The 24580-nt window shown below is 28.1% G+C and overlaps 3 protein-coding genes across 3 annotated transcripts; 1 reads left to right on the top strand and 2 right to left on the bottom strand.

Annotated features, from left to right (window-relative positions):
* Positions 1-5837: 5837 nt before the first annotated feature.
* Positions 5838-6710, bottom strand: LOC129975090 (uncharacterized). Its single transcript, XM_056088003.1, has 2 exons — positions 6534-6710; positions 5838-6488 (listed from the first exon to the last, which is right to left on the bottom strand). Exons 1-2 carry the CDS (start codon positions 6708-6710, stop codon positions 5838-5840), a joined length of 828 nt encoding a protein of 275 aa, XP_055943978.1.
* Positions 6711-7096: 386 nt separating this feature from the next.
* LOC129975083 (uncharacterized) lies at positions 7097-8197 on the bottom strand. The gene has a single exon (XM_056087992.1). The coding sequence runs from the start codon at positions 8195-8197 to the stop codon at positions 7097-7099; it is 1101 nt and encodes a 366-aa protein (XP_055943967.1).
* Positions 8198-9226: 1029 nt separating this feature from the next.
* LOC129970730 (gastrula zinc finger protein XlCGF49.1-like) lies at positions 9227-16197 on the top strand. Its single transcript, XM_056084484.1, has 2 exons — positions 9227-9395; positions 14805-16197. Exon 2 carries the CDS (start codon positions 15035-15037, stop codon positions 15752-15754), a length of 720 nt encoding a protein of 239 aa, XP_055940459.1. The 5' UTR covers positions 9227-9395; positions 14805-15034; the 3' UTR covers positions 15755-16197.
* Positions 16198-24580: the final 8383 nt, after the last annotated feature.

Genomic DNA, 24580 nt, shown 5'->3' with positions numbered 1-24580 from the left:
GTTTTTAATAGTTATTAATTGGAAATAATGTTACAAAATTTGGACTATATTAGTTTTTAATATGAGTAAGTTTAATTGCATGGCTTCTATAAATATGCAGTTTTTATTATTATCTTAAATAGCAACATATGCATTTATTAGAAATTATTGATATGAAAGAACAAATTTAAAAATGTAAATGCTGTAAAATAAATTTCATGTTGTTGGGAACCCTTGAAATTGTGGAACCTCTATTCAGTTACCTACTTTGCCAATTTAATAACACAAGCCTGACCTAAATCTATGAAATTTGCCACAAGCATACTTTGGAGGGTAAGAATGTGCAACTCGGAACATGTTTTTTGGAATTTCAAATAATTAAAAATTAAGCATAATTTTGCACTTTTCTTGATATTTTCAGAAAAATATTATAGCATTAATATAATTTTACATCTGATGAAAATTCAAAAAATTAACTTTTCAGCAATACCAATTTAGTTGCCATAAATCTTTTTCTCCATTAAAAAAATATTTTTAGGCATATCTTAAAATAATACTTTTTATTGTTGTAATGAAATTCAAATAATTGTCATTCTGCTATAAATATTTTATTATTCTGGTATTGATAGCCAATGTATGAAAACTTGATCTTGTTTTAAACATATTTAATAGGTTTCTTTATAAAGAATAATTTTAGCAAAATGTGATCTTTTGATAGATACAGATGAAGTTAAATCCAAGGGGGAAAAAATCAATGGTGAAAATGTTAGTTTTAATATTTCTAAATATTATTTTTCTTTTCTGTAAGATAACTGGATGTATAAAAATATCACTTCTTAAGCTTGATGCTTTCCTAATTTAGTGCAATAAATTTTTTATTGAATGAATGTACAAAATTCTCTAAAATATTATATAAATTATGGAACATGTTAAGTATTGCAAAAGAAAAAAAAGTAGAATGATGAATGATTTTACTTATTATATTTACATATTTTATGAACATATTTTGATTCAATTAGTAAATTATTTGTTAAAGGGTAATTATTGCCTATTTCAAATGACATATAAAAAGAAGCCATTGTATAGTATAATGAACAGAATAAATATAAATCTTCTGAATTGGCACAAGTCACATGCTTGTCAAAAGCTAAAATTTAGTATGCTGAGGAGATCATTAAAATCAAGTCATGGATAACTTTTTTTTTTTTTTTTTCAAATTTTTTACTTACAAACCAGCTGGTCACCAATGGTGATTAATTCATAAAAATAAATAAGTACATTATTATTATTTAAAATTTTATATGTGCATCCATTTTCATGAGTGACTATGATGCAGGTTTATGTTATTCTTCATTTTTTAATATTCTGAAATTCATACTAGATCTTTTGGCACATTTCATGGAATATTTAATAGCAAAATTGTGGCTGTCACTTATATTCAGGTGGTAAACTTTCCTGTGACAAACTATGAAATCTTCAATATTACTTGTTGTATGACAACATGGTAGTCTCAACTTTTCTGACAATATACGATATTCTGAAAATTAAATTTGTCCACTTTAAAGTCTTTGTAAGAAAAAAAAATTCTTAAAGATTATAATCAACAAATATCAGCTAAAAACTTGGCTAAAAATTCTGTAGTAGGTCACTTTTTGTAAAGAAAATTAATAGACAGTGCAGTCTGTTATTCAACATTTAATGTAATATCTGTTTTTAAATTAGTTGAAAGTCATAAGTTTGAAAATGAATTTAGCAATTTTTCCTTTTTGTAAATTGTCAATGTATGCTGATGTGGACAATAATAAAGAAGAATTTAGGAGGGGTAATGCCCGATACTGTTTAATATCAGTAGTGAATATTTCATATTAAATGAGTAAAGTTATTATAGGTTTCTTTTATTCTAAAATATTGTTGTAGATTTGCAATCAATTGAACTGGAAAAAGAAACAGAACAGGGATTTCATGCTTATAAAATATTTTGAAATACAAATGTATTTCTAGAATTTCTTTAGAATTCTATTTATTTTTCCCATCCACAAATATGTACTAATTCAAATCAAAGTATACCTGTTTCGGAGGCTCTGACAAGAAAGGCGACGTAAGGTCTTCATATTTATAGGTTATATACGAAGTATATACCCTATAAGTACGAAGGTCTACCCTTAGACTCTCCATGGGAGATTTATAGGGTATATACGAAGTATATACCCTATAAGTACGAAGGTCTACCCTTAGACTCTCCATGGGAGATTTATAGGGTATATACGAAGTATATACCCTATAAGTACGAAGGTCTACCCTTAGACTCTCTATGGGAGATTTATTTGTTAACAAAAAAATCAAAGGCCACTAAGTGAAAATGAAACTTTGAGACCGATTTGAGATAAGGAAAATGACATAATTAATGAAGAACAGAATATGAGGTGTCGATAGTTAATTTTATTTTTACATTTATTTACATAGAAACTATGCTAACTATTAAGAATTTGAATCTCTGCACGTAATACATAAGAATAAAATTTGCATAAGGGATGGGATAAACGACAATAGTATCGCAACAGGCAAAAGGAGCCATTCCTTTAGGTTCTGAACATTCTTAGTTGCTTATTCGTATATATCCTCTCGTTGCTTAGTTGCTAAAGCTTTTCTACCGAATTTCAATAATGCTATCAAAGCCCTTCGCTTTTACAGAGAGCAGAAATCTTGGCGCATAAGTCCAGTAACGATAAATGGTAAAATGTTTCGAGTTAACTTGTAGCTTCATTGTTCAATCAGGTTGAGGACGAAGAAAAAAAAAAAAGGAAAAAAAAACCCGGATTACTCAGTAATATATTATGACGCAACCACAGTCGTTGAGTAAACCAGTAGAAACATTAGAACATCTAGTATTGTCTCCTATCAAAACAATTGGATTTGTCATACATGATATGTTATGGAGGTGCATACGAGTTATACCCAAGTTTATTCATTTAAAATTCGTCGTTTGCAAGAGTTAAAACCTCTGGTGATAACGATATTCGTGGAGCGCCGCTCGTTTTGACGATGTAGGCACGGATGGAGGTGAATCGGAGCTGAGCGGAAACATTTTATAAGTAGCTACGATATTCACTTTTACATGTGCGGAACTGCGAATACAGAAAATTGCCATATTTGGTCCTTTGAGAAATCCCATCAGGTCCAATAATTCTCCACATGTAATGGCTTCACTGCAAACTTTTTGTTTAGACCATTTTTCTTTAAGTAAATCACAATTTAGGGACCAAAAACATTTTTCTTAACTGCAGCTCGTTAGCAGGATATGTTAAAATGTGTAATTATTTCAGGACATTAGCAGCATGGTGGCCTACTACTATAATATTCCAGAAAGTAGAGTGCTCCTTCACATTGCACTTATGGTTCAACTATTACAGCGACGACAGTTGTGCACTTCCTTCTAGACAATCTTCCTGTTTACCTGGCAGATCCTCGTGTCATTTTTGACTTTGGGATTACCTCAAAGATAAAGCTTATCGAGGAGATATAAGACATCTGACGGATTTGAAGAACTGCATCCTTTTCTACATACACAACATCAGTCACAATCAGTTACACACTGCTGTGATTCAGCAAAATTCTAATAGGATGGATTGACTCCTCTCATATTGCACGTGAGGCTCAGTAGTTGATGCGATGTCATTTTATCCATCGTACATTTCCTTCAAGATATTCTTTATGTTCATGTTGTAACGCAGTTTCGCGTGTTGGCCCCGAAGCAATGTGGGTCGTTAATCGAATTCCCCCCCCCTTTTGTCAATTGGGCGTCACATTAGAAAATGTTGATAAAAAAAAGGATTTAGTTAAAAACAGAAGAGGTACCGGTGGTCATATATTTTTTTGAGCAACTGTATAATAATAAAATAACTTATTGCCATTTTTATTTGTTCTTTATTGGCAGGATCATGTTACATTTTTCTTGTCTTAAATCAAACACAGAGCCTTATTTTCACTCAGAGGATTTTGACTGAACTAATTTTTTTGCATCAATCTATCTTCTATAGTCTGATATCTATGTCCCCCAAATATAAAGACCTGACTTCCACTCCTTCTTTAGTCAGGGCATTCCAAACAGAAATACTTTAATTTGAACCCTCTTGTACTTAAGAGTAAAGATACCCCTTTACCTTTAAGTTGTCGTAAATAAATTCAAAGAACTGAAACATGTTATCAAATCATCCTTAACGAAGTATTTACAATACATTATATGTATACCCCCACCCCCGATATTGTCGTGTACTCGCCTATGGTACACGGGTTCTTTTACTGTGATTGAAAAAAACTACTCTCCTTCAAAAAAGATAACTATAACATTTATTTCTACGGCAAGACAAGCTATTCTATATACACATTAAGTTTAAATGACTGCATTTCCGAAAGAAAATAGTTCTGAATCTTTTCAGCTGCTGATCACAACGCTGTTCCGTTTTTCAAGTTTGATTCCAAGTTGTAGTTGTTTCAATACGAAGTTGAGTTGTTACTAGCTTCGTCGAAGATCGCGGACTCATGCGACACTCCCACCTTTTGGGTTTTTCTTTTCAAGAAAACTCAAAATGTTCTTTAGTCCAAACAGTTCACAGGTCCAGTCGTTTGGGAGCTTGAATCTTACGGCCGAAACGGGTTTTCATGCTATTTAGATTTGGTAGAGACGTTTTGTCCGATTCTGGTAGCTTCTCGGGATGTTCAACTGTTGTACTGTCTCTTCTTTCACATCTTCAATTTCAGATGCTCTCTTCTCTAGCAGATTCTCTACTGAAGGCGTTTGAACCTCAAGGGCGTAGAGACGCTGTACAGGTCTCAGAAATTCGCCGTTCTTCGTTTTTACTTTCACAAGACGAACTGAACCGTTCTTACCAGGGAATATTTCTGTTATTTTCCCCACAGCTGCCCCAAGTATTCCAGTCGGAATCGATTTCTGAGATCTTCTTGCAGTTTACACCTATACAGTCGCCGCTTGCGAAAATACTCAGGAGATAGTTCCAAGTGGTCAAGATCTGGAATTCCATTTTTCCTACGTTCTTTGAAGAATGAAGATGGTGTTATAGGTTCCAAATCATCGTGTTCAGAAACGTAGGTATTGGGTCTTGAATTTCCGATGTCTTCGCAATCGCATAGAATCGTATTCAATTCTTCGTAACTCAGGCATGCTCTGCCTAGAACTTTCTACAGAAGGTCTTTTACTAGGGCAATAAGGCGCTCTCACCATCCTCCCCACCATGGATCTGATGGTGGTATAAATTTCCAAATATTTTCCTTCTTTTTCCCTTCTTCTTCACCTTGACTCAGCTTCATCCATCGAGGTATTTTGACCTCTGAAAGATTCTTTATACCCTTCAGCCAACTCCAAAATCGTTTGGATAGACCTTCTGGCAGGTCATCATCCCATTTAAGTTCAAGATTCCAGGATTCTTGAAGCATAAACTTTGGAATGATGGTTACGGGAGAAGATATATCCTAAGGGTCAAATATACTCTGAGCCAAAGAAAGCAGACCTCTTTTATTAAGAACCAGGTTTTCATCTTTCGGACAGTTTATGATGCAAGACAGTGTATCTTGTTTTAGGTTCCAGTTTAGGCCCAATAAGGGTACAGTTTGGTGTTTGTTGGGTTGATCGATAATTTCAAGTGAAGCATTTGATCGCCAGCCTCGTAGATTGAATTTTCCTAATGACATCAACGCTTGCGATTCAGCTATAAATTTATCTGCTTCATCTGTATTCTTCAAACTGCAGACACAATTATCCACATAAAATGAATTCTTCAAGATTTCCTCAGTATTCAAGAGCTCTTCAGGTGCTTTTTCCAGACGGCAATTCAAAGTTGCCGCTAAAAGGGATGGGCAGTGCAGGTGACACCAAACACAACTCTACGATGTCTGTAGATTTTCATTCCCTTGTCTTTGGTTTTCCATAAAAATCGCAGATAATCCTTGTACCTCTCTCTGATTCCGATTTGAAGAAATGCCTTCTCAATGTCTGATGCTATTCCAGCAGGAAATTTCCGGAGAGGATTCAGAAGGGAAGGAAAAAGTTCAATTAAATTAGGACCGCTTTCTAAGCAGGCATTCAATGAGGTTATACCCTTTATATGTGCGGATGCATCGAAAACTGGCCCCACTTTCGTAGTGATGCTGTTCTTTTTAAAAACAGGCATGTGTGGGAGATAGTATTCATTTAACTCTTTTTTATCTTCACTTTCTTCAATGACACAGTCAGCAATCCATTTTTTAAAGACATCTGCATATACTCCAACCTTCTCGCATTCTACAAGTTTTTTATAAACAGAAGAAAGTTGTTTCTCGGCGATTTGTCTGTTGTCAGGGAGCCGGGATGATTCTAACACCCAAGGTAAGGCGACTTCGTACCTCCCTTGCTCATCAATCGTCAGAGTGTTTCGAAAATAATCTAAAGTCCCTTGATGCATTTCAGCCTTCTTTTTAGATTCAGCAGGATCAGTTATTCCAATGGCTTCTAACTTCTATAAGTCACTTATATTACAATCTTTTATAAGTAAGTTTGTCACTGTCATGCTTATAGAGTCTGAACTGCTTGGTGCTCTTCCCATAAGTGTCCAACCAAGCAAAGTCTCAGTGGCAGTTAATCCACAAGTTAAATTGAGGATTTTTCCAGTCATCAATTTTCCTGCTATGTCAGCACCAATAAGAAAATGGATTGTGGATGAAGAACAAGATGCTTGCATTCTTGGTCTGTTAGACGAATTTTATTATCCTCTAATTTCTTTGACCAGAATCCGGTTGGTATCTGACAAATTTCGGCACAGATTTTCTCTTGATCAAATGCGTTAAAAGTGCAATGATAATTTTTGTTAAAATCACTTACAAAAATCTTGTATTCTGAATGTTTCTGGGGATTTTGCATCTCTCCAAACAAAGTATGAATGAGAGTTGTTTCTTTTAATGCAGGATACTTCATTTTCTTAGAAGCTTCTTTCGTAATATAAGATTTCTGACTTCCAGTGTCTATGAGGGCCCTCACAGCAAAATCCTGTGTTTCTCCCCGAAGAACTACGACCAGGGTTTGTAGAAACACACTTGTAGAACATGTGGGATTGGTCAATGTATTGAACTATCCAAAATTGATTGAACTTTCCGTTACTTCTTGAGAGTTAGAAGACTCAACGGTCTTTCTATCAGGGCACATCACAGCATGGTGTCTTTGACCACAGCTCCCACAATTCACTTGGACCCTACATAGCTTTGACACGTGACCGTTACTTAGACATTTGAAACAGCAACCTCTTTTCTTCAATCGTTTCATTTTCTCACTTAAATCCAAATTTCGAGCAACATGACATTCTTTGGATTCATGATTGTTCTTGTCACAAAATACACACTTCAAAACAGATTTTTGGTTTCCTGAAAAAAGTCCCGGAGCTGTCGGCAAGTCTCTTTTAATCTTGATATTTTTGTTATTTTCTTTCAAAGAGAAGCTTTGAATGGCAAGAGCTATCCTATCCTCATTTTCAACTTCGTTCTTCAAAAATTTCCTCAAACTTTCCAATCGAGATTCTTTCGCGTCATCTTTTCCATCCAATCCTATATCATTTCTCCGCCAGGCTCTTAAAACGTCTTCACTTAAACAAGATTCAACCAGGGGAAACAACATAGCCGCATACTTCGCTGTAGTAACGCCAAGAGTTTCTAATGGTCTCAGCTGGGTTTCAAGTCGATCATAAACAGTTGATAATTCAACATGTTTCTCTTTAAGATTAAATGCGAGTGTCAATTTTAACAATTCTCTAACGTAATATTCAATCAACAAATCATCTCTGCCGAATCTAGATTTCAAACAATCAATCGCCTTGCAATAATTTCCGGAGGTAGGGGGAAAACTTTCAACTAATTCCCTCGCTCTAGAATTCGGGATAGTTGCTTGGACTAAGTATTGAAACTTGTCGGTTTCATCGATATCGTTATCTTCATCAATTTTTACGAATTGTCCCCAAAACGGCAGCCAATCTTTAATTTCACCGCCAAATTTCTTCAGTTCCAAACGAGGCAGCTTGAATTTCCGCTTTTCACCGCCAACTGAAGATAATGTATCAGCGTTAACAGCGGGATTAGTTTTTCGATCCACTAATAAACTCATCCTTTTAAAATTGAGTGAATACTCATCTGCTGAACGAGATTCCTTTTCAATATCGTCTTCATTTATGTCTTCAGACATCAACAAAAGATTCAAAATATCTTCATTTAATTGCAAAAGTTCATTATTTTTCTCTCCAAGCAGCTGGAAGGTTGCCAAACAATCTAAATCTTCTGCAATGTTTACTTCCGTTTTCGCTGACTCATCTAAATGATTAAATAATCTAGTAAATGCAGATCTAACTGTTTTCCGTTTAAGCTTTAAAGCCTCCATAATTTTTCTGAAACAGTTATTCTTCAAAGTATCGACAAATTTCTAATAACAAATAATTTATCGTCAAAAAAATTCACTTGCCTTTCGAATCGTTGATTTCAAATCACAATCCTGTCGCGGACGCCATGTCGTGTACTCGCCTATGGTACACGGGTTCTTTCACTGTGATTGAAAAAAACTACTCTCCTTCAAAAAAGATAACTATAACATTTATTTCTACGACAAGACAAGCTATTCTATATACACATTAAGTTTAAATGACTGCATTTGCGAAAGAAAACAGTTCAGAATCTTTTCAGCTGCTGATCACAACGCTGTTCCGTTTTTCAAGTTTGATTTCAAGTTGTTGTTTCAATACGGAGTTGAGTTGTTACTAGCTTCGTCGAAGATCGCGGATTCTTGCAACAAATATAGATACCAATCGGATTTAGGAATCTGAGCCTTTTCGGGTCAATTGAGAAAACAGTAGGGTCTCTAGTAAAGAAATTTTTACATAAGATGATCTATTTAACATTCTTGCGTAATTCGTGAATATTTCTGCTGTAGGAATAAAAGATCTCTAGGACTTATACTTTTGAAAATTGAAATGGATGCAGCACATACATATCACAGATCTTTAAGACTCATATCGCTCGTCACATTTAATAATATACTATGCAACCCACTTTAAAAGTTGGAGTAATCATCAATTAAATGCGATGAAATGTTAATCATTTTTCTAAAATTTTGTATAGTGTTTATTCTAACATGAAACAAATTAATTAGTTTTGGTTTCGGAGTCGATAAAGATAAACTGAAGTGAAATAAGTTCTCTACCTTCTGCTTGTTTACAAAATGTTGGACTTGCAACACGATTAGCCGCAATGTGAATTATAAGTTTCAGAAAACTTTGCGTCTTAATTTTGTTTCTGTGGGAACACTTTGTCTTAAAAGTTCCAAAATATATTAAAGTAGCCAAATGAAAGTTGTTGTATAATTTGAATGTTATCTAAATATATAATACTATGTAAGTTAATGGCTTCTAATTTCCTTTTATTTGCATAGAATGTTGTTTTTTAAGCTACCCGTTTCTTCAAAAAAATTACGTAATAAGTAATTAAGCAAGAGTTTTACAAAGATTTAGAAAAATCGTTGTATTTGAGTTGATAGTTTTTAAAATAAGGCAATATTTAGTACATTCCATAGTTTGTTCTTTCTTTATTTATTGAAATTATTCAAACTAATAGCTAGCAAATAAAAACAGTATGGTATAAAATCAGAAAAAATTCCATAATGTTGAAGGCTATTTTATTTTCTAAAGCATTCATTCGTGTCATTCAATATTAAATGATTTCAGATAATGATAAAGAATCTTTTTTTATTTATTTAAAGGCAATATTAAGACTATACTATAATAATTTAAATCATTTTTGTCTTTTACTTAAATAAGAAAGGCATTTTTAGCATGCAGTTAGAACATGGATTATATATATATCTGCAAAATCACCTAGAAATAATATTTGTATCCTGCTTTGGCATGCATGATCTCAGTATTTATGTTCTTACTGGTTGGATTGTGATTAACGTGATTTGTCAAAATGATTTTGCTATCAGTGCCTATTGCCCATTTTCTGAATTCCCGAACTCAAAATTATTGCTATGTAAATTGAGAATTTGGAAATATTTCATTCATTCTTTCAAGACAAGATAATTTTTTTTTTTTTTTTTTTTTTAGATGAAGCAAAACTTTAGAAGAAAAAACAATTTAATTTTTTCTGATCTATGAATGATTTTTAGACGAACATCAGTAGTCTTAATCATTTTAGTTTTCTTCCTGTGATTGATTCATTACTGAGAAACTTTACCGTAATATGAAATACATTACTTTTTATAAACATTATTTTAGTTTGATGAAGTCTATTCTTAGTATGAAAAAGTAATATAAGCTGAAATTGGTTATGGACCCCATTATTTTTTATTAATTTTATATCCTATGCATAAAAGTTTTATATTATTTTCTGAATTTGTTTATCTTTAATCCAGCACCTTTAGAATTTCAAAGTTTTATTGATTTTTGCAATAATAACTGGTAGATAATAAAGAATGGAGTCTGATTACTTGGGATTTAGGCTACTGTTGGCTGACAAGATGGCAGAATAGTCTTATAATTATTCTAAGTCAATGAAAAGCGTATTTATTAATTAGTATGAGGTTTTCTTGGTATTAAAATATATTCAGCAGAATTGAAATTGTTGTTAATTATTTAATGAAAGATTTATATTATCATATAAAATATGTTATCAAAATTACTAAAAATTACCTTTTTTTTTCATTTCAGTGGAATTTAATAAATGTTTATGAAAATATCGAATTCTATATTTAAAATGAAGTCAAAATTAGCTTTTATATTAGAAAATTAATCTGAATCTGATATTTTTTATATCTGGCTCGAAATTGAAATTTTAGGTTAACTTAATCTTTTCTTACTTATCTCTGAAAGTGTATAGCATCTTAAGAATTTATAATATTCTAGTATTCTTTTTGTTTGCTGAAATTATTGATTATCTTTGGTTTGAATTGCATTTCTTATACATTCCTTTAAGTTCATGGTCCATCAATAAAATAATTTTAAGTAGCAAATTTTGACTATGACTTTTTTTATATAACATGTTATTTTAGTAGTTTTATATCTAAATATTTCTTCTATTTGTAATTTTTATATATAAAGATGCCTCATGATATAATTGTGTCATAAAATGTAATTGACTTTGTAATCTATCTTATGAATTATACAATTGCATGTTATCTTTTGTAGTATCTTCATTCTCCTCACTAGCTGCCTGTGGCAAGCAGCTAGTTTGCCTTGGAATATTAGTCATGTATAATTTCATTTACATTTTTTATGAATAACTTGATATTTATGATTCCCTTAATAATACATTTTTAAGCATTAAGTTATATTAACTAAAGATGTATTATTTGAATAATTTTAATCCTGTTCTGTTTGATATGCACATAGATCTTTTTTGTGGTATCAAATGTAACTGTACATTAAATATATTTTTAAAATGCACATTGTCTTTCATAGTATTGTAACTTCACTTTTCTGATTAAGTATTGTAATTTCACTTTTCTTATTTAGTATTGTAATTTTACTTTTCTTACTTACAATTTGAATTTCATTGAAGCAATGGAAAATATTATTGCAAATTATTCAAAAGAATATTTTATAAAATTGTAGAAATTAAGCAAAATATCACATGTCAGTTAAATTCATGTAATTAAAAAGGTAGTTTTTTTTGTTTGCATATTAAGATGGTATAAAACAAGTTATTTGATGTAACATTATCAAATAAAAAGGTTAACATTGAAAAGTGTGATAAAAATTGTAATTAGTTAAAAATTCATGAAATGCACATTATCATTTTCCAAAACATATTTCTGCCAATTTTTATACTTTTAAAATTAACGATTTGGCTTGTAAAGTGCCAACCAAACACATTCTTCTTTATAATTAGTTGAGATTTTTTTTGTTTGCATATTAAGATGGTATAAAACAAGTTATTTGATGTAACATTATCAAATAAAAAGGTTAACATTGAAAAGTGTGATAAAAATTGTAATTAGTTAAAAATTCATGAAATGCACATTATCATTTTCCAAAACATATTTCTGCCAATTTTTATACTTTTAAAATTAACGATTTGGCTTGTAAAGTGCCAACCAAACACATTCTTCTTTATAATTAGTTGAGATTCAGTTGTAGAAAGATATTTAAAGCAGTATCATAATGTTTCTGTTAGATTTTTGCTACTAATAAAGGAGAATGTGTACGTGTTGGCATTGCACAGGACAAATGGTTTGATTTAGAGTTACCAAATTTGGCACAGATATACTTTAAAGAATGGGAGTGGTCATGTTGAACTGATTTTTTGATGTTTTAGAACAAGTTTTGAATTTTTTTAAACAAAGTGAAGTAATGTGATTTTGGCAATTTTTTTCCCCCAGTAACTTTCAAAAACATTCCCTTAAAAATAATTTTTACACAATTTTCAAATTCAAGAAATTGTATTTTCAATGGTAGTGATTTAATTGCTGTCATATTCTTTAGTCTAGATTTTAATTAAAGACTTTTCTAGGTTTTTTTTTTATCAAGTTATTTTTAAATGCATTTTATGCAAGTATTTACATTATTGTGGATGAAACTCAAATCATTTTTATTTTTTTTTTTGTCAGGTATTGAATTGTATGATTTTCTTGTATTGTTGAAAGTTAAGATAGGATTCAATATCTATTTAGTTTGTATTAGAAAATGAAGTGAAATGTATGGTATTGCAGAATTAACACTTATGGTTTTAATAACATTATGATACCATGGGATTTAACTCTATTAAAATAGTTCATATACTCAATGGACAGAAAAGATACAGTGCTATTAAAATAATTTTATTTCGATGTCTACTTCAATTTGATGTTTAAAAATATACATTTCAGAAGGAAGTTCTATCTAGGAGATTTAATTGAAATTAAATTAAATGAATATTATCGGTGAACTAGTTGGTCACCAAAGGTGTCTAACTTTAAATATATTGACTTCTTCTTTTTGTTATTTGTAATCAACACCAAAATAGCCATTTTTGGCTATTTGAGAGTTGGAACAATGGCTTCTAATAATAGCCATTGTTCATGGCTCCTAATAATAGCCATTGTTCAGAAAAACAGTAATATTCAGTTTGAAGTTTACTTTATATTAGTTATTAAGATGTCTTCATTCAGAATATTTTTTTAATATGCATATACAATAGTTTTTGTAAGACCATGAATTCTTCATAACTATGTATTTCTCTCTCTCAGTTTGAATAGAAATATATCATAATTGTAAAATTTTAAAATTCCATTGTTAAATTTTAAATGAAAGTAGTAAGATGTTATAGAGATAGTTATACTTTTATCCTGAGTTGTCAAATTTTAGAAAATGTGTTTTGTTAATAACCAATGGTTGTATATGTTTCCAAAATGTTTAAAATTCTTAGAAGATTTAAATAAAATTTCAAATATTTAATTATATATCAGAAACACTTATAGAATAATTCTGAATGATAATAAATTTAAGTTCTTTAGAAATTTTGAAATGATAATCAAATATTTATTGGAAATGAAACTTGATAAAGGAAAATGCTATATTATTTCAATTGATAAAGTAGTCTGAATACATTTGCAAGGCTGATATGTATTAAAACATCATGTAATTTTAAATGCTATTATACTAAAAACCTATAACTGTCAAAATTTTATTGTATTAATAAAATATGTTATCTGGTTATTTTATTTGTATAAATTTCTTATTAAAAAGCAAGTTCAAGCAAATAAAATTTGAAAGATTGTAAATTGTAGTTATAATATTTTATTAATATTTTTGATAATGAGTCCAATTTTTATAAGTATGAGAATGTCTGATGCAATACAGAATAAATCTTATTATAATAGTTAGTATAATTCTGCACAAAATTATATAAAAGGTATTGAATATACCTTACAGATATATTTAAAGAAAAGTTTTAATTTTCTTTGAACGAATTGTGCATTTAAATTAATATTAATAATAAACTTCTCAGAAAATTTGTATTTTGTTAAATATTGGCAACAAATTTGATTCACTACTCTCAGAAATAAGTATTAGAAAGTTATTTTTGTAAAATATTGTTGCTGTAGGGTGTGCGCAAAATGTATACTTTTTTTTTATTATTTGGAAGAAAAAGAAAGCCTAATATTGCCTTTCTGTGTGTTTTAAATAGCAATTATTTATTTTATATTTAATTGTTATTGGAAAATTTCAATATTTATTATGATTAATTATTATATGTTTTGATGTTTAAATAATAATTATTTACTGCAGATCTACTTCTGAGATTATTCATATCACAATACAGTAAGAAATGTTACACAGGTCTTTCTTAATATGTGAATAGCTTCTATTCCAACTGATGATGAGATTTGAATGTTTCAATACTTTTTTCATTCAAGCAGGTTGTAAAAACTGAACATGAAATACAAAAATTTAATCTTTATATTTATAGTTATTGTATATAATGGTGAAAAATATATAATATGTTTTGTTTGTATTGCAAATAAAGATAACACCAGAAATTATTTTGTGTGGTTGTATGTAAATGGCCCTAAGTCGAGGAGAAATTGTATAGTTATTTATTATAGATGTTACTTTTTAAAATCTGGTTTGAACATTTTCTTTTTTTTTCTTTTCTTTAAATTTTATTTTAATGTATTATCTTTGAGTTTTGAAAGAAAAAAAAAGCTGAGTTTAATATTTTTGTGAATTAATATTTAAAATTTCTTGATTAGTATTAACACTTGATTGCAAGTAGTTTCATTTTATATTTTTATGATTTAATTAAATAATTTTCTTTATTTTTTTCAGGATATGTTTATGTTTGATTTGAAAACAATTTTGGATGAAAAGATTCTTGTTGTGATCATGAGAGATTTAAATGGTTTCAAATATCTGCTGATACAAAAATACTGAAAGTTCAAAGGTTTGTTTTACTACATATGAATTCAAATGAATTTCAGTGCCTTTAAAATGTCTTGGCTTTATTTACTGATTTATATATTACTCAAAAAATAACTGTATACTATTAATTACTTGGAATGGCTGGAGAAGAGAGTAATTCACTCACTCCTTCTCCTCAAATTGAGCCTCAGTTTTTATGCAATATGTATTCTGCTGCTGCTTTTGTTTTCCAGGCAGCTAAGGAAAAACAAGAAATGCGAATGCATAAAGACAGACCACATTCATGTGAAGTGTGTAAAAAAACATTTACTTTGAAAGGAAATCTGAAACGTCATATGTTGACACACACTGGTGAACGTCCTTATATTTGTAATATATGTTCAAAACGGTTTGTTCAACAAAGTAATCTAAAAATGCATCTATTAACTCATACTAATGAAAGTCCGTTTGCATGTAACTTATGTCAAAAGTCCTTTAAGCAGAAGTATTTCCTCAAAAGACATATGATGATTCATACAGGAGAAAGACCTTTTAACTGTTCGATTTGTAGCAAAACTTTCAGACAGAAATCACATTTGAAAACCCATGCTCTTTTGCATTCTGGAGATAAGCCACATATATGCGATATTTGTGGGAAATGTTTTGTTGTAAAAAGTAGGCTAAAGACACATTTTTTGTCACATACAAAAACTAAACATGCTTGTGATGTTTGTCATAAATGCTTTTCTTTGAGAAATCATCTGAAAGATCATATGCAATCTCATGCAGCTGAACGAAGTTCTCATTGTGGACTATGTGGGAAAAATTGCAGGCAAACTTGTAGCTTAAAGTTATCTCTCCTGCCAGGTCGTATGTAACATAAGTATTTATTTTGTGTGTTTAAAATTTTTGTTCATGGATTTGATGTATTGATTTATTATGTGATGTTTAAAAATATTTTATTTAATTTTAAAAGGATGGAAACTATATGGTCCTTATACCATTTTAAAAAATCTGTTTCAATTTATAATGACTATTTAGATTTTAAAAAGTTGTATTAATTCATAATTCATGAAACTTTTGTTGGAAAAGAACATTTAATGTTGAGTCATGCACCTTTTATAAGCTAGCATTAATTTTCTTTTGTAATGCACAACTAACACCCAATATTTTAAAATGATGTATCCATTGATGATATAGATGATTTATTTCTCCTTTTTTGAATTATCTTAAATGCATTGCTTTTTAAATTTACCTCCTAACATTGTCAACTTATTATCATTACTTTTTAAAAACAGTTTTACCAACCTTCATAATTAAAGCAAATGCATTTCAACTAAGTTTTTCCATTGCATTTACAGTATTAAGATATTTATTTTTTATTTTATGCTTTCTTACTTTTTTAAAATCATTGTAAATATTGATTGATTTTTTTACTCTATAAAAACAGGTTGAATTTGTATAAATGATGGTGATAAGTTCCTCATAAAAGTTATTTATATAGTGAAAGCCTTAAGATTAAAAAAGAAGTAAAATAATAATAATAAAAAAATTCTTTACCTAATATTTTTCAATTTGTACAAAAAAATGGCTATAACCTTTAAAAAAATTGTTTTAAAAAGCATTTCATCCTGTATTATTGTTTTAAAAAAAGCTTTCACATGAATTATTTTGAAACTCTGAATCACTTATAATCTTAGGACTTCTTTAATTGTGTAAATTGATCTGAAGTAAAATCAAGAGAAAATTTTTGGGCAATGAAAACTTATTGACCTCAAGTAGCTAATAATGAAAAAAAAAAAAAAAAAAAAAAAAAAAAAAAATCCTAAAAACAATTTTAATTTTAAATATTTCCGTATACTTTAACAAATTACTATTCAAATCAGATTGTATCATTTATCATGGTGAATACTGATGATTACATTTATTATTATAATCTGTGATAGTATGTGCAAAGTTCAAGGATATCAAATGCTTATGTAAATGTTTCAGTGCATCTCAAGGCTTTAAAAAGAAAATAAAAAAAATTTGCATGACATTTAACAACTTTATAGAATTTCATTTTCTAGAATATTAATAATTGATGTTATTTTAGTTTCTTTAAAATGCATTTGGATTGATGCACTCCACTACTTTTCCTATATTGTCAACTTGTAGCTTACTATAGTTAAAATCATAACTTCCTAAATTGTGTGTGTGCAATCTCAAATAGTGTTTATTACAGAAAAATGAGATTCAGCTCATTTTTCTGTATGTTTCTTCCATGTTAGTGAGCAAAAATAATAAATAAAGCCATCTTAGTTAAAAGATATTTCATTAAAACTTATCATATTTATATGAAATAAAAGTTATGATAAATTAATACTTATTTGGTTTATTTAATTTTTTACTTATGTATACATTAGTGGTATGGAAAAAAATTTTAAAAAATTCTGAAATGTTTGATCATGTCTTTGCAGTACATGAAATTTTCATCTTATATAAAATCTAAAATCATACTAACAGTTTCTTATATTTTCCATGATGTTAATATTATAAAATGTTTTATGCTGTTTTTAATCTTAACAAATAATTTTATTTGCAGTTTTAAAGTTTGAATCCACTATTTATAAATAGATTTTATTAGTTTCAAGTTCCCCAAGAATCAATATCTCTGTTTTACTTCCATGTAATTTATCAGAAAGTACTTTAATAACAATGCAATATGTTTATAGTTTCAGCTTTAAAATAAACTTTTTGTTGATTAATTTTTTTTGTATGAAATCATAAGGATTTGCAATTTAATCTTTTCTATACATTAGAATAATAAAGAAAAAAAAAACCCTTATAATTTTATTTGTTTATGGCTGATAAGTTATCAAGTATTTATTTTATTTAATGTTATTTTATTCACTATTTTTAATGTTATTTTAGTAGTTTAGCATTGTGGATCACATTTATTACAAAAATATATGATTTACTATTTGTATTTTTAAGGAATTTATCAATATGTATGGATGAATCTTTTATTTCTAAAGAAAAAAAAATGGTATATATTTATTATCTTATTGATTGCAGAAACAACAGATTTCAGGTCAAAATAATAATTTTGGAATTTTTTCAAAAGATATTTGATAAATATCAATTATATAATTAAGGAAGAATTATTTCTTTAAAAAATTTAAATAAATTAATAATTTAATCTGTATTTGTTATGTTTTCTTTTTATATTTATATAACTGCATTTTTAGAGAATCGAAGTGTTTGATGTTTTTTATATTATTAAAGTTGTGCAAATTTTTTTGATTAGATGCATATTTTATTTTCTGTTTTATTATCTCGGTTTTTTCAGAATATTCAAGAGAATATGAAATTCATTTCAGTGTTCATTTGAATTAATATTGTTAGCTTTACTAATTTGCCTTATTTGTATTGGATCATATAATGAAAATTTGTATTTCATTTACTGTTGATGTGCATTTACAGTTAATATTGCATGCACAAACTTTGAATGCTTTTTTTTCCTTATTAATGTGTGATTTTTTTACAAAAAAGAAAAAAAAAAGGTTCCTATTTATAAATTTGTATTTCGCTTGGAATCAATGAATATGTATAATATTTTTATAACATGCCCTTTTATACATGTATAAAATTGAAAAAAAAATTATCTTTACTTCTTGGAATGCAGAACCAAGATGTGATTATTTACTATGATAATATTTTTTTTCTCCCAAAATATTCTTAACAAGTATTTTATTAGCATCTCGTAAATAACAATTTTGATGATACATTTATTATAAAGGTTCTATTTATCATATATTTCTGTAGGCAGAGCTTATTTCATTCCTCTACAGTAAGGAAAAAAAGGGCTGTTATTCTAATTTGATCTGAATCTGAAAAATTCTCTAACTATGCAATTTGTTAAAGTAATAATAATAATAATGATGATGTTGAATTTAATATATGAAATTCTTCCCTTAAATTTCATGAAAAAAAATACAAAACAAAATTTTTACTTCTCCTTTTATGCACTTTATACTGAATGCTTTTCATCGTTAGGGAACTAATGATGAAATATACTAGGAACACTTTGGGTACATCAGGGAATACTGCCTGTGTTCTTTTAAAGCTAGCATCTTATTGTTGTGTTGTATGTATATTCTTTCGAGAAAATCATCATTTTCTAAAATATGGAAAAGCAAATTACATTTTGCAAGACTGTATATTTAAAAAAAAAAAAAAATGGAAAAAAGTTCTTTTGAACTAAGAATACATGAAGGAGATTATTGTGCATCAATTTGCTAATTAGGCTTGCAGAACTGCTTTACTTTTGCAATTAAAGATTTTAAAAAAAACGTGTGAATGAATAATTTTTTGATGGCTCATTCTCATTCATTCATATACGCTTTTTTAATCTAAAATTGCTTTTGCATCTTATAATCTGAACTTGTTTGTGAAAGCCAGTTGTTTGATTGTGAAATTTTAATTGACGTTAAAAGCGTTTTTGTCTTCCTTCTATACAGTGGTTGATTCAGACATTTTGTGTCCATAGATGGGTCTCATAACATTTTCAATAATTTTTCATATTTCACCACAATTTTTGAATGTAATCAGTATGATTAATTATTATTATTATTATTATTTTGAGATTTGCACAATATTATTTATTAGGATTTGTATCAATGTTTGCAAACAGTATTTGTTAGCAGCTCAGTGTTTATAAATACTGTATTAACAAAATAAATGTAATGAAACCGATAAGAACATGGCTAATTATACTTGACAATTATTTTATAATTTATAGAGTTTGCATCTGTTTTTCATCTATTTATTTGGCAACTAGACTAATAAGATTTTTTAAATGTACTTGTCAGTGCTTCTCCCACTGAGCTTAGGTTAATCTGCCTAATTGGAAATTCACCACTCTTACTACAGTGATTGAATTAGTGTGCATGACAAAATGACTTAGTAATAGAGGGAAAAATTGACAGTTTGGAGGTGCCTCAGTTTGGGCTGTTAAACCATTTGACAGTTTAGGATTAGTGGAATTGGAAACTTTCATTTTTCCTATATTTTTTGTCTTTTTTTTATTAATAACTTTTATTTTTAAATCATTTCGTGACCTTCATAATTTTAATAATATCTAATTATGCTGCATTAGTTAAAATTTTCTTAATATCTTTTGTTATAAATCAAGTATTCACGAAAGAAAACTTTTTTCAAGAAAATGAATGAACATGTGTTTGGGGTACACATGAGGCCAACCATCCTGCATCAATTTAGAAGATAATACTTTTGCAATGAAGAAAATATAGCATCTAATGTTTGAATTTAATTAGTTTCTGTTAAAAGCCCTTTTCTTTTAAAAAAAAGATTCTTTTATAAAGGCTACACATATCTGAGTTGACTCGCCATTATTGTTTTAAACCGTAATTTTCTGATTAAAAATAAATATGGTTAAATCCTTTTACTATTTTATTTATTTATTTTTGAAATGTGCTAGAATAATTTATTTTGGAAAGTTTTTGATGAAAGATGGGAAGAAAAGAAAAAAAATTATTAGTCGAGTAGACAATGAACAATCAAATTTTAATAGAATCTTCGATAAAAACAATAATTTCCATATTAACTATACTGTTCTTTATAAGATGAAAGGACAGCATGTGTGCAAAAAAAATATTAGCATAAGCTGAGTATATATGATTATAGAAAAATGAAATGGCTGTGCCTATAGGAATATATTGCTTCTACTGTTTATGTTTTCCCCAGATAGATGTTTTTCACAAATATTTGCACAAAATATTGTTCATTAATTTTCATATAATTTAGACAAATTGCTATATAAAATGTAATCAAAGCTGTTGGTACCACATATTTTTGAAAATATATTATATAAAATTTAAAAAAAATATTACTTATCCCTATTTTATTAAATATTAATTAAAATACTTTTTTGTTTAACATTAAATGCCATAACTGTATTTATTTATAAAATACAAAATATAAATTGAATGTTCTTTACATTGGAAACATCAGGTGTATATGAATTTCCCTATAAATCAAATTTCAATTGAAGAAAAAGAATGAAGGAAATGTTAACTTTTTTTTCATGACAAGAAAATTTTTTTTTACTTGGACAGTGCATTTAAAAATTATATGGAAAAAAATTAAGTATTGAATATTCTATTTTTCATATTTAAATATTATTAAAATACATTACTTTTTTTATCTCTAATATTGTATTTCATGGTAAACTCTGAAATAGTTTCATTTCTTTTCTGTAATTATTTTTTTTCCTCGGGTATATGCTGATTTCAAAAATTTCATATTATTTAGTAAGATTGTTAGTGCTGTATACATTTAAATATGGGATAATCTCCATTTATTGAAAATCTCTATAATTTGAATTTTTTCAGGAATCATGTATTTTCATGAGAAAAAACATTTTCTGCATATCTAATAAAATTTCTGTATATCAGACAAAAAGTTTTGTTTAAAAATTCTGCATATCCATTGCATTTAAAAAAGGACTTCATGGATTTCCTTTGTAAAGAATATAACTTAAATAAAAAAGTAGTAGTACTGAATAACAATTCAAAAAAGTCATCTACAAATATATATATAATATATCGGTGTAGCAGATATTATTCTTAGTTTCTGTTCTATAAACCCCTTTCTTAATCAATTAAGATTTTTACTTTAAATTCAATTTATTTTTAGATTTCTAGTAACAAACATGATCGATCACTAAATGGAAATCTTAGATGTGAAAAATAATTCTAGCTTAATAAAAAGCATAGAAAACAAAATAAAAAGTATGTAAAAAAAAATTAGTTTCATTTTTTTTTTTTTTTTTTTTTTTTTTTGTATATAAAAATTTGCATTTTTAGTATATTGCAAACAAGTTTACATGATATATACATATTTGAAAATAAATTACTTGGGCCGTTTCATTTTTTTGTCTTTTTTAAACCTCAAAAATTAGCAATGCAGACTTGTTTTTAGTAAGAAATTGATGAAAAAAGGTGGATCTGTACATCGATATTTTTTCGTTTACATTCATGTTCGATATATAAAAATTTGACTGTAATTTTATGTTTTTTTCTTGGTGAATTTTATTTGTTGTAAGAGACTAATATTTACTTTTAAAACAATTTTTCTGTTAATTTCATAGCAACCGAAATTTGCATCGAAAATCTCAAGTACAATAAATCTTACTTGTAGCAAAGTTGGGGGGGAAAAAATCTAAATCGTACTTCACGGAAACTTATTTTCAGCGATTGAGAGAAAAATATTGTTTTGCACCAACACTTTTCCTGCAATCCAGCAAACGGAACACTACAATTTTGTTGTTATTTTTTTATTTATGGTTATAATTTATTGTTAATAGACTGGTTATATTGGACGTTATATGAATAATTTTCTGTTGTGTCTTGATGGAAGCTCTATTTACTTTTCAGCAATCTTGATGTGTTATTTATTCTTTTTTGTATATAGTTTTCAATGTTTTACATTCTATTCCTTTTATCTAATATTAGCTGTTCTCTTTGCCATTATCTCCAAATTAAGAAAAAGTTAAAACAAAGCAAAACAACAAGCTCTGCATAGATAATTGACAGGCGTATTTACTGCCATGATGTATTATTTTGTTATTTATTGAAAATAAGTCAGTATATTTTATTTTTCCCATTCTAGAATAAGTTTATTTAAGGTAGAGCAGTTTTTAAATATTACTTGGGTAATCTTCTATTAAATTATTGATATCTGAATAGTTAAAGAGTATCGTTAAAATGTACTAAGCTGAAAACAAGTTACCCCATATAGTAAAATATGTTTTAGAAAGAAATAGCCTATTGTCTTCAGAATCTCGTACATTCCTTGACTTGGACGAGGTGCCGATTGACCTTCCATTTCAGACAGGCGAATGTATTTGCTGAGACGGAGAAAAATATTACTTAAAATGTGTAATGGAGAAATAATATGTTTATAATAAGTGCGATAGTAGTGAACTCGATGAGTTTTTTCTTTCTTTTCTTTGTTGTTGTTCTAGATTTGGTTTTATGAATTTGGTGTTCTGCAGGAGAGAGATGCAATTAGATCTTACAAACTTTAATTCATTACCGTCTCTTAACTCATGAGAATAAACTCACTCATCTAATGTCATGCAATTCTTACATCAACAATTATCAAAACCAAGTTATGTCAAAAACAGACTCAGTGCATTATTGATACATCTATTACGCTTAATATAAATTGAGTTTAGGTCCTATATATATATATATATATATATAAAGACTGGAATTCTAATTTTGAGTAAGGGGGGAAAAAAAAGAAAAAAAAAAGCAAATGACACAACTAATGTTGGATGGATGGATATTATTTAATCAGTATATTAATTTAAATATAAAAATTAAATAACATTGCAAAAGTGTTATTTTTATGCCTGTAATGCCTTAATTAATGTTGGCGAAAAAATCAAATGCTTTACATGAGGAGAAAAATCTGTTTGAAAAAATGTGACATGAGTCAACTTTTAGAAGGGAGTCTCTTTTTATGTTTTTATTTATTCGATTCTTAACTTATTTGTTTAAGCAGTTTTTGAACAAAAATCTAGTCATCTAATTTGGTATATTATTTTAAAAAATTGGTAAATTTTAAGGAAAATTTAAAAATTTTAGAGAAATATGTGACAGCTATTATAAATGTCACCCTTTGCTTGTATTTATTATATTAAGTTTTTTAAAACAAACAGTTATTTTGTTTTTGTTTCGTTTTTTTTTTAAAAATATTTTTCCACTTAATTTATCAGGCTTTATGAAATGATTTTATAAATACTATCTTTTTCTGTATCAGTACAAATATGGTGCCAAAATTTTGTAAGTGTTTTTCATATTCAAACTAATTTGGATTGCATTTCAGAAGAATTGTATTTTAAATTTTCCAAATAATGAATATAATGAAATCAATTACATAAAATGACTTACTGTTTCATTTTTTTTTACATTCATTGTTGTTTATTAAAATGTGTATATGTAAAAATAAATTCATATTTATAAAATTGTCCCATGTTTTATTAAAATTCTTGCATCATTTTCTTCACATTCATTATTTTCTATTTTTTCTAGCCATATCATCATTGTTGATATTTATATTTTGGTAACTAATAGAATATCGTTTTTTCAATGGCATGTTTTCCCCAGTGTAGTTGGTGATATGGATATTTCTTTTCAAAAATAGGAACTATTGTGAAATGTTTCTTAAGGAAGCTGAAAATTAGTTTTTTTAAAAAGATGAACTTTTAATAAATTTATGGAAATCAATAATCTTAATAGAACGATATTGGTATCACTTAATAAGAAAATTTCTAATATCATTTAATTGTTTGCTGTTTTACGATATATTGTGATATCTCGTCTCCCCCCCCCCTTCAAGCAACATATTATATCTTACATTTAATCTATCCCCGCGTACGTCTGATTGCTTGTATTATTCTCATTTTGTTCAGAAATGTACCAATTTAAGGGGATAAAATGGATATCGGTTTACTACAGGCTTTCCTTGGTTTTTGATTTGATATTGAGGATCAACATGCTGATTCAATTGAAATAGGGGAGATAATAGAAATGAATTAATTAAATTATGTTCTTTCTATAACTTTGAAAAAAGACGAATAAAATGTTAACTTTTTTCCAACAAATTTCATATTAAAGGAATGTTTTTCTTTC

This window comes from Argiope bruennichi, chromosome 1, assembly GCF_947563725.1.
Source record: "Argiope bruennichi chromosome 1, qqArgBrue1.1, whole genome shotgun sequence".
NCBI classification, from domain to species: Eukaryota; Metazoa; Arthropoda; class Arachnida; order Araneae; family Araneidae; genus Argiope; species Argiope bruennichi.
This window is presented reverse-complemented; position numbering and strand designations above follow the sequence as displayed.

What these genes read in the sequence shown, in the direction of transcription:
- LOC129975090 (XM_056088003.1), bottom strand. Translation starts at nt 6,710, where the DNA reads ATGCAAGCATCTTGTTCTTCATCCACAATCCATTTTCTTATTGGTGCT. An exon ending in CAGACTCTATAAGCATGACA is followed by an intron (nt 6,489 to 6,533) that starts GTGACAAACTTA and finishes AGTGACTTATAG; the next exon opens with AAGTTAGAAGCCATTGGAAT.
- LOC129975083 (XM_056087992.1), bottom strand. Translation starts at nt 8,197, where the DNA reads ATGTCTGAAGACATAAATGAAGACGATATTGAAAAGGAATCTCGTTCA.
- LOC129970730 (XM_056084484.1), top strand. Translation starts at nt 15,035, where the DNA reads ATGGCTGGAGAAGAGAGTAATTCACTCACTCCTTCTCCTCAAATTGAG.